The sequence below is a fragment of the Heterocephalus glaber genome, unplaced genomic scaffold (genome assembly GCF_053883595.1).
Source record: "Heterocephalus glaber isolate CG9 unplaced genomic scaffold, H.glaber_assembly_v1.0 deba00001104, whole genome shotgun sequence".
Lineage (NCBI taxonomy): Eukaryota > Metazoa > Chordata > Mammalia > Rodentia > Bathyergidae > Heterocephalus > Heterocephalus glaber.
The window spans coordinates 2,008,642-2,025,222 of record NW_028258193.1 but is presented as its reverse complement, the minus strand read 5'-3'; the positions used below and the strand labels follow the sequence as shown (position 1 = coordinate 2,025,222).

At 49.3% G+C, this 16,581-nt stretch overlaps 1 protein-coding gene across 5 annotated transcripts in view; it reads left to right on the top strand.

Annotated features, from left to right (window-relative positions):
• Positions 1–16,581, top strand: part of Csmd1 (CUB and Sushi multiple domains 1) — a 1,515,607-nt gene that overhangs the window by 1,252,194 nt on the left and 246,832 nt on the right. For all 5 annotated transcript variants that reach the window (XM_087210084.1, XM_021248185.2, XM_021248184.2 and 2 more), the window contains 2 exons: positions 3,397–3,566; positions 7,121–7,277. In XM_087210084.1, coding sequence (XP_087066210.1) covers positions 3,397–3,566; positions 7,121–7,277 — 327 coding nt within the window. The remainder of the gene's footprint in view (positions 1–3,396; positions 3,567–7,120; positions 7,278–16,581) is intronic.

The following is a 16,581-nucleotide window of genomic DNA, read 5'->3' as shown; positions in this document are numbered from 1 at the left end:
AGGGTGGCTGCTTCGTGCCACACGGTTTTTGTGGACCTTCAGGGCTGCTCCTCTACCTCGCAGTTGGGAACCTGCCCCCAGTCCTGCCTGGGACATCTGCACCCTCTGTTTCTCCCTAGAGTCCTTAGGGTCCAGGCTTTCCCTTTAAGCATTTCCTCCTTGCAGACACCCTGCTTTCAGGACAGGCTGTCTTAGTAAGGTCCTGTCCTGGCTCTGAAAACCCAAGGCCACCCAGTCGGCACCTTGCCCAGGCCCCATGGCTTCTCCCAAGGTGCTTTACCCGGCTGCCCTGTCACCCCGCAGGGCACCCCGTTTGTCCTAGACCTGAGATGCTGGCCATGTGCTCTCTCCCCCACCTCCGACAGAGTTCTTGGTGAGCTTAGAGGTGCTGACCCTCCCTGCCACGATGCCAAAGGGAACACTGAGCCGCAGAGGGCTTGGGACACCTGGCCCCAGTGTTGACCTTGCCATGGAATCAGGAAACCACACGCAAGGGCACTCAGGCCACACGTGTTCCATGTGACAGTGTCACCTGGATGATCTCATGGGACCCTGTGGAAGCAGGCAAGGTGTCAGAGGCATGGCCTAAGGTCATGTGTGCATCACTGTGTGACCATCTGCCCGAAAGTCTCCGATGGACACGCACAGCACAAACACTAGGTCCTTTTTCCTAGTCTCCCCATGTGGAGTCTCCTGGTTAACTTGTTCCTGGTTAATGTCCAGAGTGCTAAGGTGACAGCAAACATGAGCTGCGGTTATCTGGTGACTTTTTCAGTCAAGTCCTTAAAAACACACTCTCTTCTAGCACACAGAACCTGCTGTCCATTTCATTATTGTTAATTGTGACCATCACTGTGCATTATTAATTATAAATTGTTCAGTATTTTTAGGACACAAAAAGCATTATTCTGCTCCTGAACCCTTGCATTCTTATCAGGGAAGTCATCTGTATTTCTCATGTGACCTTGAGCAGGAGCCCTGGCTTGTGAATTATTCCATACCTCAGTTTCCTTGTCCGGGACTGAGGGTTATTTAGCTGCCCGTCAAGACTGCTGCATTATTAATTTAATGAATGTAAAGAAATTAAAGTTTACAGATCAGCCTTCTCAAGGTGCATCTGGGTGAGCAGGCCATATAATCCCAGCACACTGGGAGTCTGAGGCAGGAGAATCACAACTTCGACCCAGCCTGGGCAACTTAGAGAGACCTTGTGCCTGTCTCAAAATAAAAAAATAATATTGAAAAGGGTTGGAAATGTAACTCAGTGAGATGACCCAGAATTCAGTCCCCAGTACTGCAAAAAAACAACCAAACTAAAAGTGACTCTGGATAGCCAGTTTTAGGGGGAAAATCTGAAAACCAGCACCAAACAGAAGACCTGGCGGTGTGGAATGCAAAGTAGGGCCATACAACAAGGGGATACAGTCCCGAAGGGCAAGCACGAATGGGGGTCACAGCCAGGAAAGAGGGTCCCCAGCCGAAAGTGTTTCTTCCTTTGCCACTGTCACTGTATGTCACGTTGTTTGATTGCTTGTATTTCTAAAACCCATAAACGCCATAGCCTGAAGGACCTAACGTTGACTTTGAATTGTTTCCTTAGTTGATCATTGCCAAACCCAGGCTTAAATAATTATCCCCAATATCTGTGATTGAGTTCCATATTCCAGTCATCAGAGTGCAGTGATTTTCTTTTATTCCTGCCAAGTTCAACACCTGCAGTAATTGGAGCATCCTGTGACTCACTCTGGGGAGGGGCCCAGGCGACCTATCCTTTTACATTCTGATTTTCTCTTTGTTCGCTTTGGGTTTTGTGTTTCTTCAGTAAGGATAAAAGCGGAAATACATCGGGTGTGCCCCGTGCCCGTGGGTGGCTGTCTCCCCAGAGCTGTGACCTGTGAATGTCCCCAGCATCGGAGGCGCGAAGCCCTTTCTCTTCAGTGCGAGACTCCTGCTCACAGCGGACTCAGGGCTCCCAGGCCAGGAGATGAGCCTGACTGTCAACCCCAAAAGTTGCCTTGCTCTCCCACCTTTGTAGAAGATGAGCTTCACAGAACATTGTGATCTATAAGCACATGGGAATAGTAATGGATGCTACCATACATGTCTAAGAAGTATAAGATTTCACTGCGATTTTGTGTGGTCTCCATTTCCCTGTGCTTCTCCCTCACTGCTTCTCTCCGCACTGCCCCTGAACCTGGTGACCCCAGGGCCCCAGGCTGGTCCCGCCTGACTCCCCCAACAGCTCCGTGCGCGGACGTGGGTGCAGGAACCACCTGGGTCTCTGGGGTCCCTGCTGTTTCCGCTGCAGGGGTGGGGATCTTGCTGGGCGCTGCCTGTGCTCACAGCCAGCAGAGGAGGGGCGTGAATTACAGAGCGTGGACGCCTGGTCCAGGCAGGCGCACAGAAGGTGCCAGCCGGAGTCCCCAGGTGCCTCCTCTCACTTGCACCCGGTGAGCGCCTCCTGTCCGTTCTTCACCGAGGTGGCACTTTCCGGTGCAGACCCCAAGCTGATTTTGATTCTCTACATTAGTACTCATTCTTCTGGACTTTTGGAAATCACTGTGCATAGCCCGGAGCTTGGCCTGTAGACCAGCGGATGCCCTTCCCGTGGTCGCTGTGTGGAGCAGCTTTGTTGTTTCCTGGCGCTCCCTGTGTGGAATGTGAGGCACCCCTGAGCAGTCATGCGTTCCACAGATGAGAGAACCGGCCCTGAGAGAGCAGTGACCTTCTTGGGGCTCACAGAAAACAGCTATACTTATTGTCACTTTTACCTCGACAAAACCCTTTTGGGTTTTGTTTTGTGCAAACTTGGGGCAAGAGGCCAGTTACCCGCTCCCTTTGTCGGGGAAGGAGCGAAGGATAGAGTGGCAGCCACCTAGTGCTCTCCCAGCCAGTTAAATACAGTTCCTGCTTCGAGGTGGGGAAGACACCTCAGTGTCACCATCAGTGGACAAGAACCCCACACCTCCTGGTGGGAACCCAGTGTACGTACAGGGAGATGCAGGGGCCCCAGAAGAGCTGTGCCTGGCGCTGGCAGGGTTCTCCTGAGGCAGAAGTGAGGTGTGCAGAGGACGTCACCCACAGGGACACAGCAGTGCGGGGTGCTCAGAGCAGCGTGCTCCCTCCTGGAAGGCCTCGCACGGTAGATAGCACACCGCGGCCTGGAGGAAGAGCCCCTCCAGTAAAATATTGAGGCCCTTGGAAATGGGGTGACTGGCAGCTTTGCTGTCCACTGCTAGGACAGTAAAAATGTCACTGATCTATGTTTTAAAACCTGCATCAAGGAGAGCCCTACCCTGGCAGAAAGAGGGTGATCATGATGTTGAAGTGGGTAGTCTGTGAAAATCAACAATTCCACTTTTGAACCCTCTTTTTCTAATGTCCTATTAATTTTAGCTGAATGTGGAGCAAGTGTCAAAGGCAATGAAGGAACACTACTGTCTCCAAATTTCCCATCCAATTACGACAATAACCACGAGTGTATCTATAAAATAGAAACGGAAGCTGGCAAGGGAATCCACCTCCGAGCTCGGAGTTTCCAGCTGTTTGAAGGAGATACGCTAAAGGTAAAAGAGCCTCTTCTGCTGCGATTCTGTCTTTTCCTCTGCAGGAACCTGGCACCCATCCGTCACCCACTTGTCTGCCAGCCACCTGTCAGTCATCACACATCATCTCTCTGTTATCCCTCTGTCATCTCTCCCCTCATCCACCCATTCATATACCGGTTTACCTGTCCACCTAGGTATGTGTCGATACCGCTTTATTTCTATATTATGTATTCTTATTTATTGTGCAATTGATTTGAGATGGTGTAATAAATGAGGCCTTACTTATCAGAGTCCATTTGAACTTTGAAATATCCATGTCTGTAATCCTAGACCTAATACCCACAAACATTCTCTCCCAGGCAAACTACTCAGCAAGCCTGGCATTTAGCTTCTCTATGTGTAGGGACCCACGATGTGACAGAGCCTTTGGGCTGTTTTGCGGTTACACGGTGTAACATCCTGATGTATCTAACATTGTATGCAGCATATAAAAGCAATTATTAAAGTACATGGGACCCCCCAGACCAACACTTTCTCTAGCAGTTGTCACTATTCTCTAGTTTATTCTCCACTTTGAGCAGTTAGAGCCGGAAGGATTCTGGTGAGGCTCCAGAAGTAAGCCAGCCACTGCCACTAGAACAGCAAGCAGCGCCCCTGGGAGGTGCCAGGGCCGGGCAAGCCTGGGTCTCACAGGACTGCGGGACACCAGCCTTTCCTTGGCTTATGAGACCCCTGCTACAGCCAGAAATGCCCTGAATCCTGAGGCTTCTCACAGAGGCCCCACATCTCCTGCAACTGTTCCAAAGAACTGGGGACTTTGCAGGGCCCAGGCGCAGGAAAGTGGCAGTGGTAGATGCAGCCGCAGGACCCCGAGAGAGAAGGCTGTGAGCAGCTCAGGCTCCACGCGGCTCCCAAGGGCACAGGTCCTGTGGTCCAGCGGGGCCAACTCTGGAGGGAAGGAGCACAGCTTGATCCGGCCGGAAGCCCAGCTGTGTCGGGGGCGTGTCCATGCCTCCCCTCCCTGTGTGAAGCCCGGAGTCCACTGCCTCCCAGCTTTGCAGAGGCACTTTGCCCTCGGAGGACGTGCAGAGCCACCTGGCAGGGAGCCCCAGTGAGTCCCCGCCTGCGCTCCTGCGTGTGGGCTGGCACAGCCCGGCGGAACTCCGCCTCCTGCAGGTCAGGCAGGCGGGGTCAAAGCGCCTCTCCCACTCCGAGCCCAGCACTGACTTCCTCCATGCGGAGTGCACGAGAGTGGTTCTATTCTGCGTGTGCTTTCATTTTCATAGCCTTTTGGGAAGTTCATGCTGACAGCTTGAAGGACCGTAATTAAGAAATGTTTTTCAGCCAGGAAGCCAGCACATTCTTACTAACTTACAAAAAAAAAAAAAGAATTTGTGAAGTTAGGCGTAAGTAGGAATTTTCTAAATTCTTTGATAACCTCAAATTTAGAAGTCAGTAAGCGTTTTTGCTCTGGTGCAGGTGGGCGATGAGCAATTAAATATTATATTATTATTACAAACGGTATTGGGATGAAGGAGGGAGGAAATGGTGCTCAGCGTTGCCTGCATGCAGCTTGGGCTTGTTGATTATAACAGAAGTTACAAACACTCTCTTCCCTGCCATATTTAGCTGCAGGGAAACTGGACTGTGTAAATGCCAAGCTTTACTGGGGTAGATCTGGTTGAAGGAGCTGACAGATACCTCAGTGTTAAAGACGTTAGTTAAGTTGCTGTATTTTGAGAGCCAGAGGCTGTCCACATGCCCCTGCACATGTCCTGGGGTCCACTGCTGTCCACACAAACTTAGGCATTGGTCCCCTCCCCTCTGTGCACACAGACATGAATGCCAAAGGGAGGGAAAGGTTCTTGGAAAGGCCTCAGAGGGGTGGCCTGACAGGCATCCTGCTGGGAGCTCCTGAGATCTCCTCAGGTGCTCAGCCTGGCTGCCTTGGGATTCCCCAGTGCTTTCCAGTCTGACCGCCTCTCACTCCTATGTAGCAGGTGGCTCAGGTGGCTGCTCTGAGAATAGAGGGGACCCCTGGATTCTAGCAATGCACAGATGAGGGGATCCCCAAGATCGCTGCAGGTCCTGTGGCCCGGGGTGAGTCAGCTGGGGTGGAACCAAGTCCACGCTTGCCTTGCTGCCCGGCTCTGCCCCGTGGCCGGGGCAAACCTCCAGCCCATGTGGTTGCTGGAGGGTCCCCGAGTGGGCTCCCTCTCGGTGGGTGGGTGGTCATTCTGCAGAGTCCATGGCAGTGTAGACACCTGGAAGAACTCGCTGTTCTGGAGAGGGAACCGTTCAGCCAAGGCGCTGGTCATTTCTGATGACCCAGAAGTGGTGCGGGGGCCCCATCCACCCTGTGGTGAGCGAGAGGGAGGAGCTGTTCCAGGGCTGAGCTGTGGCCTCATCTCTTGTTCCCTGCTCCCATCTCCACCATCTCCGCAGCTTTCTATGGCCTACAGAAAAAGGCCTGGCATGGGGGCCCAGGCCTCAGGGGGGCCTTGGCATTTCCTCTGGGAACCAACTACCCCTGACTTAATCCTTTATTACCCTGGTTGTCAGAACCCTGAACATGTTGAAGGAAACCACAGTTCCAAACAAGCAGTGATTAAAAAAAAAATAATGATCTCTAGCGACAGCCTTTTGGGAAGGAAATTAGAGGGTATTTTCTTCTGCTCCACTAGAATGTGCTTAGCTAATTGCAATGAAATAATCACAAAATTAACGTGGGTGTGTTTTCTGCGGGTGGATGCAGGTGCATGTGTGTCTGAGGCGAGCACAGGGCACGCACAGAGAGGACGGAGTTGGGGTGGTGAGGTCCTCTGCTGAGGAGGAGCTCGAGCATGCTGAGGGGGGCAGAGGCCATGGAGGACTTTGATGAGCTTTAATCACTCAGGTTTTCTTAGCAAGAAAACGGGATGTTCTTCATTATACCGTGATACATTTAATTCATTTAAAAAGCCTTTATCTGCAAGGTGGCTTTCCCACTATGTGTGCTGCCTCCCCTGGGATAGAAGAGACTGGCAGCACAGGGCTCCTCCACGGCAGGGTGTCCATGTCCTTAGGCAGAGGGGCCTGGGGACATCAGCAGAGAGAAGCCCTCGGGGAGGGTGTCCCGGCCTGAGCAGTGTGACCCATCTCCATCCGGCCCTGCGGTGCCTTCCTGTCTCAGGTGAAATGCACGCCCAGCCCCTCACACGCCCAGCCCATGTCTGCTCAGAACCAGGCCCACACCTGCCATGTCCATTGGAGTTCCCGCCTCTCTGGAAGCAGGCACAGAGCTGCACACAAATGCGTCTAACCCTAACGCAGAAGGAGCCCTCGGCCCTCGGAGAGTGAAGAGGACATGATTTGGGCATGACCCTGGTCTGTAGCGCTACAGGCAGAGGTAGAGCTTCAGGAAAATAGACGGTGTCACCCTGTCAGCCCGTGGGCTTGCATGACTGCATGACTGTTCAGTGTGCTGCAGAAAGCTGCATCTTTGAGCATCGGTGGTTTTTCCTGTTGTTGAAATTGCCACCAGTAGAGTTCACTTAGGGACTAGTGGCACTGACGCTGTGAATTTTCATTAGGTTTACGATGGAAAAGACAGCTCCTCACATCTGCTAGGAGCCTTCACGAAGAACGAGCTGATGGGCCTGATCCTCAACAGCACCTCCAACCACCTGTGGCTGGAGTTCAACACCAACGGCTCTGACACAGACCGCGGCTTCCAGCTCACCTATACCAGTAAGCATCCGCGTGTCGGGCACCGGACGACCCCTTCACCAGGGCACGCTGCCCTGGAGCTGGGTGCTGACCTCCATAGTTGAGTTTAATTCTGCACACTTTCCACATCAGGAGGAGTATCCCGATGTGTAGGCACATCGGGAGAAGCAATAGTTTGAAGTGGATCAATGTAGATGTATTCATATTTTAATAATCGAAGGGCTGGATCTGAAAGAAAACAGCTCAGGAACTGAAGAGCATCTGGGATGGGAAATATGGATTATGGAATAGTATTCAGTGTGAAAAGCTCATAGACACGTGTGGAGGACGTATAGTGGGTGTTTGATTTAACTATAGCTGTGTATGAATGACATATACAGGGACAAAGAATCATATAGCTATATAAACATGCACAGAAGGTATAACTGCTGGAGTGCTGGATTCTATTGTATCACCACTAATCTCCCAGGTTGAAAAATGAACGTGAGAGCTTGGTTACTCTCGCAAGATAGCAGCTGGCAGGTGGGAGGAGCCAGGCCGGGCCTGCAGCTCACAGTTTGAAGTAGAGCTCTCTATTGCTGTCATAATAATGTCAATCAATGTGACAATTTGGGTATGTAAATAAAAAAGCCAAGAGTGAGGGAAATAAAGGAGAAGTTGTTTAGTTTAAAAGATGAATTTGCAATATAACTGATACTTACAACATTTTCGGTTATGAAGTTAGAAATAGCTCTTGGTTTGGGTAACTAAATGTACCTAATCAGTTATAAAGCTTAAAGTGCATAGAGCAGTCCAATCCACTGCCTATCTGATAATTTAAAAATTGTGTGATATGGACATGAAGACAAGAGGAATTTAAAAATTTTGATTTTAAGGAAGTATGTGATTGCCCTTCAGAGCCAGTCTCTTTATTTGGCAGATGAGTGAGTGAAGTCTGAAAAGAATCAGCACCCGCATGCCCTGGGCCGATCCAGGGGCCTAGGAGGAAAGTTTATCGCCTCAAATCCCTACCAGTAGGAGAAATCACAGTGGAAGACTATTAGAACTTTGAACAAAAAAAGAATTAGAGTGGCTGATGGTCTAAGAAAATCAATTTTTTACTTTGGAGATAATGCCATCAAAAACACTCAGTCAGTAGAAGTCATGTTAATTACTTTGTATGCATGGTAAGTTAGGAACAATGGATATTACAGGATCAAATTACAATTGCGATTTTTCTCTATGAGAATTCCTCTTCCCAGAGTTTTTCCCCCAGAAGTGTTGCAGAGTGCTTGGAGAGCCACCGCAGTGCTTGCTGAGGTGCCTGCCGCTGGCACCTTTCTTCTGCGTGCCTCCCCTGCCCCGCATTCAGTGGCTCGGGTTTACTGGACGTGCCAGCTCTGTGCCCAGTTCCTGCTTTGCTGTTAGAGGAGCACGGACAGTGGAGAAGGAAACCCTGTAGTGTCAGGGGCTGCATGCATGCCTAGCCTGTTCCTTTAGTCCTCCCACCACCAGAGCCCTCCCTGAGGCCTTAGCTGTCCCAAGAGCATGGCCCTGGCCAGGGCTCCCACCAGGCAGCAGAAAGCTTTGGGCTGAGCACTTCCCTCCCTATTTCCAGTCCTCACCTCAGTCCACATGGAGCCCTGGGCCTGGAGCTTCCTGAGTCTACGATCTCCCCTGCCTGGCTGCCTCATAGCCATGCATTGTGCCTGGCCTGGATTTGCTTCGTTACTTTCCAACCCTGGTTATGGCTTCTGAACACTTGGTCTTCGCTTCTCATGGATAGGCAGAGGTTCAGGGAAGGGGACCCGGCACACTGGACTCACCAGACAGTTTAGGTGGATCTGTCCCTGGCATCCATGGCCCGGTGGTGTCCAAGCAGTGGTCAGGGGGTCTGTGTGCCCTCACCGGTGTGACAGGACAGATTGGGGTCATAGGTGTGCCCTGGGGGTGTGTCCGATGCCCTGACCCAGAAGAGGCCTCCTTTGCATGCCCTTCACAGCCACACAGGGCGCTGCTGGCTGTGGAAGCCCCCAGGTCTCCTGGCAGAACAGACCGAGGAGCTTTGCTTGACCTCTGCCCTCACTGCGCAAACGGAGAAAGCTTGAATCTGTCGGACTGTCTCCTGGACTTTTCAGCTCTGTGGAAATATTTGATTGCATGGTAGCACAGGATTTCTAAAATTCGAGGAAAGACACACTGGCATTTGGTTCTCGGGCACCAGACCCGACGGGAGGAAGGGTGGCCCCATCTCGACCCACAGCGGCACTGGCCATGCCGCTAGTTGTCTCAGAGGTGGCTCTTGGTGCCCTGCGGGAAGGGAAGGGATGTCTGCAGTATGGAGCCTACAGCATCAAAATAGCACTAACTTCCTGTGAGATTCTTGGGTTTCAGTGATAAATAAATATGTTTAAGAAATCCCACGCTCCCACAATGCGATCAAATGCAAGAATCGAATATTCATCCCTAAAATGTGTATTAGAAATGATGACAGCTATTTTCAAAAGATCTGTAATTGCCTCTTGGTGGCTAGTTACATTATGTAGGGACACATCAGTGTTTGAGTGTTTCAGATCCAGAATAGATGTAAATACCTGAGTAAATTGGACAATGTCTACAGGAATTCAGTATATATATGGACATAGGTATATATCCATACAGACACAATGATACCTCGGTTCACCAACTTAGTTTGTTTTGCGATTTTGGAGAAGATGGACACATCTGTGTTCCTGATAGAAGACTGTCACGGGGCCGGGGATTTAGCTCAGTGGTTCTGCCGCCTGCCCTGAGAATGCAGGGACCCAAGTTCAATCCCTGGTACCAAAAAATAAAAATAAAAACTAAAAAAACTAAAAAAAAAAAAAAACCCTAAATAAAGACTGTCATGGTTGTGTTTTCATGGGATGCAGAGTTTGCAAACAAAAACAAAATTTTGCCAAACACTTCTATTTGCAAACAAAATTGTTTCCAAACCAAAGTGTTGGTGAACCAAGGCACCACTGCATACCTACTAGACATGCTAAAGATCTCATAAATAGGCACAAACAATACTCTTGCATCCTTTAATATTTAAAGCAAACTCCTATCTACCTCCTAACTTCACCACTTTGGCGACACTGGCTCTGCTCCAAGTAAACAGCTCCTTCCGCTCTTCTTCGTCAGTTAGAAATGGACTGAAAATCTCTTAAGTCTTCAAAGGGCCACCCAGGGGTGATGGAGCTGTGACCCAACTGGGCACCAGCTCCTGGAAGCAGGAGGATGAGGCTCCTGCGATGAGCAGCTTGTTGTCTGTCCTTGGCCCAGAAGGGCCTCAGGGCTCTGGTACTGTGGTCCCAGGCAGCCTGTGATGTAGCCTGCAAGAAGTGCATGCAGACCCCCACTCCTAATAGGAGTACAGAGGACCCTGGAGAGCCCTAGGGAGGCAAAGTAGGTGGTGCCCACATGACTGCTTCTCTACAGCATGGCAGGAAGTGGACAGCTCTAGCTCCTAGATAAGGCAGGATGCTGGCAGGAAGTGGGTCTGAACTGGGTGGTGCCACTCCAGGGCCTCCATGAAAAGAGGGAAACATCCAGGGCCCAGGGCCAGTTAAAGTCTCAGTCACTTACCTTGTTCCCGGCCACCCTGGTAGAAATTCAGGTCTGGGGAACTCCCTGGAAGGAGACATGGGCGGAGGTAGGACCTGGGGCTGGAGGTCCTGTGACTCTAACCGAGAAGCCTCCCAGGTCACTGTTTCTCTAGAAGACACAGTGGATTCTCAGATTACTACCAGTCTGACATACAGACAACTTGGGTCATGAGTGGAATTTTAGCTGTAACTTACAACCAAAGTCACAAGATATGACCTGAATGCTGGCTGCTTGTGCTTGGCCCATAAGGAGCTCTGGAATGGGCCTTACAACATCTTTTCCTGTGGGAGGGCATTGAGAAATCCTGGGCCAACATCTTCCTAAAGACACTGAGATCAGCCTGTGTACGGAGAGGGACTTTGAAGGCTGTGGAGAGGAGCCTGGGCCTTCAGTTGACAACTTGAGTTACAACCAACACTTGCGAACAAATTGAGCTCATGAGTCAAGGGTCCACTGTAAAGTAAAACAAAACAAATCTGACAAAGCTACTTTCGGTTCCTATCTAAAAATTATCTCTACATGTTCATAGATTTAATTCTATTCCCCAAAAGTGAGTTGTGTACCTTTAACTATACTGTCTTCAGGTCAGATTCCTTTTACCTTGTGTTTCACCGTTGAACCACTCTCCCGTGAGTTATTATTAAGTACGATATGGAGACTTTCAACAGTAAAGAAATAAAAAAGCTGATTTCTAATATACTTCCATGAAATATTTTAAAACATGATTTGTATATTAAAAGAAAAAATGTGCACTCAGAATTTACTATGTAAGAGATAATAAGGCAAAGCTATGCAGTGTTCTTACAACATCAGCGTCACCCACCGATACCTGCTTCCTGATTGCAGTATTGCAGTTCTTTTGAGCCAACACATCCAGACATAGCATCCGTTTTTTATCAACTCGGACCTTCTTTCAGAGATGAAGAACATTCCATCCTTAAGCTGCTCCTAGGGTAAAAGAAAGCCCACGAAACCATTCACGATGGGCCCGTCCCTAGCTGAGTGGTTCCCGTGGGAGTGGCAGTGGTGACTGGAACATGGTGGAGACTCAGGCTGCTGAGGGACCTGGGAGGAGCCCTCCGCTCACTGAGGGCCACACAGCTGCTTCCTGAAGAGGGGGCTCCAGCCCCCAGTACCTAAGACAAGTCTCCAGTCCATGCATGTGATCGTGGTTCCCAGTGGAACATTTCATGTTCATGCGTGCATTCTTAGAAGAGCATGAGCATACATGTTCAGTTATGGGAAAGCACATGGAGAACATGCTTCGTGGCACACTTGACGATCATTCTGGGAGGGGGCTTGGGCCCGACTCCGGGTAGCTTCTGTCTGAACCTGAGCACCCTGTACGGCTGGCTGCTGCAAGGTGAGGCTGCCATGAAACGACGTGGATCTGTCCATTTCCCGGGCAGGCAGAGGCGGACATTGCTGGTAGCACCATTTCAAGGAAGGAAGGGGACACGAGGTGGCGCTTAGTTGATTTACTTGGTGTCAGAGGCAAATGAGGTGCAGAGCTGCGCATATGGTCCAATCTCTTGCCTTTTATTGGCTGTTTTATCACCTTTGCTAACTTACTAACACACGTATCATGAAAGAGGTAAAACACGAGTGTTTACAGTGTTGTAAGCGAACTCCCAATGAAGCCACAGCAGACTTGGCTCTGCATCATTGTGCGTGCCGTCTCTCGAGGGTCCGAGGCTGCCCTGGCAGTCTGCATCATGACCTCCGACCCTACAGAGGTCATTGCCCGAAGCTTTGTTAGAGCAGCTCTGAAAATATTTTTGCATCATTTTTGAAGAGATTTAGTTGGTTCAATTATTTTTTTCTTTTATCAGCAATGCCTCCCTCTATTTTGTGATAAGTTGAGGAAGGACATACACTCTTGTTATTTTACCACCCAGAATTAATGAGTATATATCTGGCTACCAGAACTTGGAGAGAAATAAAAGGACTCAAAGAAGGGTGACATAAATGATTTGATTCTAAGGATTAAGTGAGCAATAAAATGGAGCCCAACTGATGATATCACCTAATGCTATAAAATCTAAAATATTATGGAAAAAGTGGTAGCAGAATTTTATTTCAGTCTTCTTCAGGAGAGTAAAAGTGGCAGTTATGACATTAGTCAGTCATGGGTATATTTCATTTGCTGAGGGCCTTTCCTGGGAAAGTAGACTAGACACACTCTTAGAAAGAAACTATAGGGCTGTGGATCTCCAGTGTCTGGTTTTTCTTACTCATGTTATGGCATCCTTCACAACGTCTTAAAAAGAGAAAAGTTCTGATATTCATTCAGATTCAAAGTGATTATTTTTCTGCACTCCACAAATTTTGACATAAGGACTTGTGAAGGCTATTTGGATTTCTACAACTTCATCAAACACTTTTTCTCCAAAGTAAGTAAACATTTCAGAAAACCGTGATGTGAAAAATAATGCCATCTGTTAAAAAGCAATGCTTGGCCATTACACTGAGGGACATAAAACAAACGGGAGGGCGACTGGAGATAGGGAGCTTGAGATGTCCCAGAGTCTGAAACGATGCAGTGAGTGGCATGCAGCAGGAAGTGCCCGGATCGCAGGCACAGCTCCGTGGGGAGCATCCCCCTGCACGCCACACAGCGCCAGCTGGCCCCCACACCCAGGCTGCTCTCCTTCAAAAAGCAGTGGATACTCTTAATTCCACGGAAGTTAAAAATCAAAGGATGTCTCCACTGCTGAAAGGCATTTCAATATTTCTTGTGATGATTTCAAGAACTTGGACCTTATAACTCCTTAGAGCATTTGGGTGAGGGAACAGGAGAGAAAGAGAGGAGCTGAGTTTGACACCCACATTTTTGGCCTTGGCAACTATTACTGGTTGATATGGAAAATGGGGAAGCCTAGATTTTGTAAAAATAAAGGGAAATAAGCCTTTATTTGGGGGTAGGTGAGTTTTGACGTGACTTGACATTTGGTACTGGATGTTTAATCTCGTTGTGATACGTAGCATAGATTGTTGAAGCTAATGGAGTGGAAGCTGCTCTTTGGAAGCTGCAGTCTACTCCCGAGTTCATGGCAATAGGAACACGGGTAGGGATGGAAGTATACATGAACCTAACGGAGATGAAGGAAGAGTCATACGTGGCTCTGACATTAGGGTTCCGGGGCACAGAGGGCTTCCCATGCTGTTAAGCTCTGCAGAAAAAATGGGGGCTTTATTTAGGAGTCGTAGAATTTCCTAAGCCAGGGTTTTGACATTAAACTAGTCAGAAATTCCTTTCCTTCATAAAAACAAAACAAGGATGTGATTTTGTTAACCAAAAGACAGGAGAAGCCCGATGGTAGACAAATTGAAGCTTTTGGGCCAAGTGGTGGCCATCAGGTCTGATCCGGATTCTCCTTTGGTCCAGGCATGGGGGCCCAGGGAAGCCGGGACCCCCACCCCCTTCAGTGGGACCACAGGGGGCTGGGCCAGGAGCCCCCACCGCTGTGAGGGATCCACTCCAGCCTGGCACATGGTGTGTGTTGAAGAACCAATGGTGTGGAGCTGAGAGGCCACTGGACAGCTGTCTCTGCGGGACACTGCTGTGCAGTGCAGTCAGCCTGTAGGAGCAGGAGCCACTCAGCTGTCCTGCGGCTGGCACAGCAGGACCACTGGAGGTGCTGCTGAGAAAGGCAGCACACCATCAGATACTCATGCCTGTAATTCGGATATTTCATCATGTAACCAGTATTTAACAAGTGAGAGATGTATGTCTAAACCTATAGCACATGGTTTTACTGGGAATTATACATAAGAAAATCATTCACCAGAAACTAAAAGGAAATTTTTGCTCCTGTTGAAAATTTACTGCTACTTGGGTTGCTGGCAATCAAAAAACGGAAATATTTGCTGTCAGTTCATTTATCATTCCTCAGCTAAATCCATGGTGAAGAAAATGCTATTTTCCTAGAGCTGAGGATTTCTGTATTAGGTTTCATAATGTAAAATAATGTATGCAAATACCTATTTTAATAAGTACATGTGTCACAAACCATTTCCACTTCAACACATAATGAGAGCAGATAGGGTTCTCTCTCTGGAAAATTAATTTATGGAGAAATAGGAAACTGTAGCTTCCATCATCTCTTTGCTAACTAATATTATTGAATCTATTCTGAAATTCACTAAGTGAATTTTTCAGATCGCAGAGGGAGAAGCAGCATGTGTTTGGGAGGAGACTGGACTCCTGGGCTTTGTTTAGTTGGTGGAATGTTTTGGTTGCATTTGTGTGGCTTTGCATTTGGGCTTTACAGCTGAGCACACTGTGGATCCGAATGTGTGTGAAACCTTGTCTCGCGAGTAAAAAGTGACCAGGAATGTGCTTGGTTCAGTTGGGGGAGCGGGGAGCTTTCCCCTCGGAGTGGCTAAGCCCGGACGACCACCCTGGGCACACTAGCTGAGGGGCAGGGATCACTCAGCACAAGTTCTTTGGGAGAAGAGACCCTGAGAACCGGAGCGGGCTCCTGCGCCCTCTGCGGCCCCCGATCCTGGGGCTCCGCTCTGCAGCTGGCCAGCGCGGTTCCTTCACATGTATTACTCATAGTGTAATACAAGTCACAACATGTGCGTCACAGCGGCAGCAACCCCTTCTGGCTTCCATTTCTCAATGAAGAGTTCAGTGTTTTCACAAATGCTTCCTTTTTCTTGTAAAAATCTGAACATCTCTGCAATATGAGGGAAGGAAGAAACATAGCCATTCACTTTTTTTTTTTTTTTTGGCAGTACTGGGGATTGAACCCAGGGTCTTTGTACTTAGCTCCATCTCTAGCCCTTTGCACTTTTGTAATTATTATTTTGAGATAGGGTCTGGCCGTGTCATTTTGTCTGGGATGGCCTGGAACTGCGGTGTCCTTGCCTCAGCCTGCCAGAGTGCTGGGACTGCAGGGGTGCCCATCTCGCCTGGCTTCTCCATTCACATTTAACTCCTTGGGACCAGCAGGGGCCAGGCGTGGGATGGGGCACTTGGGCCAGCACATTGCTGGGAAGGCTCCAGGCTCTGGGCCCATTTCTTCTGTTCCCTGCCCCTCCTCAGCACCCCATGACCATACCCTCAGCCTCTCTCCTGGAGTGGACAACCCCTTCCTTAGTCATTCCACTGAATGCACTGGACACTGGGATCTTTAGACCCCGTCTGTCCGAGAGGGACTTTGCTCTTCTCTCAGTCTGTTTTGGGGCAAGGAATAGGAACAAACTTCCTGGGAGAAGATGAGGTTTCTATGGGAGAATTTGGCACGGACATATTTATTATGCCTAACTTATTGCTGAGAAGTTTTCCAGCAAAAGGAAAACTTAAGTTATCTAATGAATGGTGAAGAATAAAATGTTCAGTGGAACTTTAAAATGGTTTTCAGCCCTATTATATTTTTCTTTTTGGCACAATCATGGGATCTATGTAAGCAGGCAGGAGAGCCGCAGTGTTCCCTGGGGGCTTTATCAGATGCCCTCCTGTCACTGTAGAGGTCCAGGAGCCGGGAGGGGCACCCAGGAGGACAGCCTCTGTGGACCAGGAGAGGCTTCCAGGGAGCTTCAGGCCAGATCATGTCCTTGGAAGGACGCATCCCCTCCAAGGGTTGGGGGCCAGCTGGGTAGAAGGCCAAGGCCCCCATCAGCCCCCGACCCTCCTGACTTCCCAGTTTGGTTTCTGTGTAGGAAGCTGCTCGCTCTGCCGTGTGCTCAGAAAGCAGCTGGATGATCC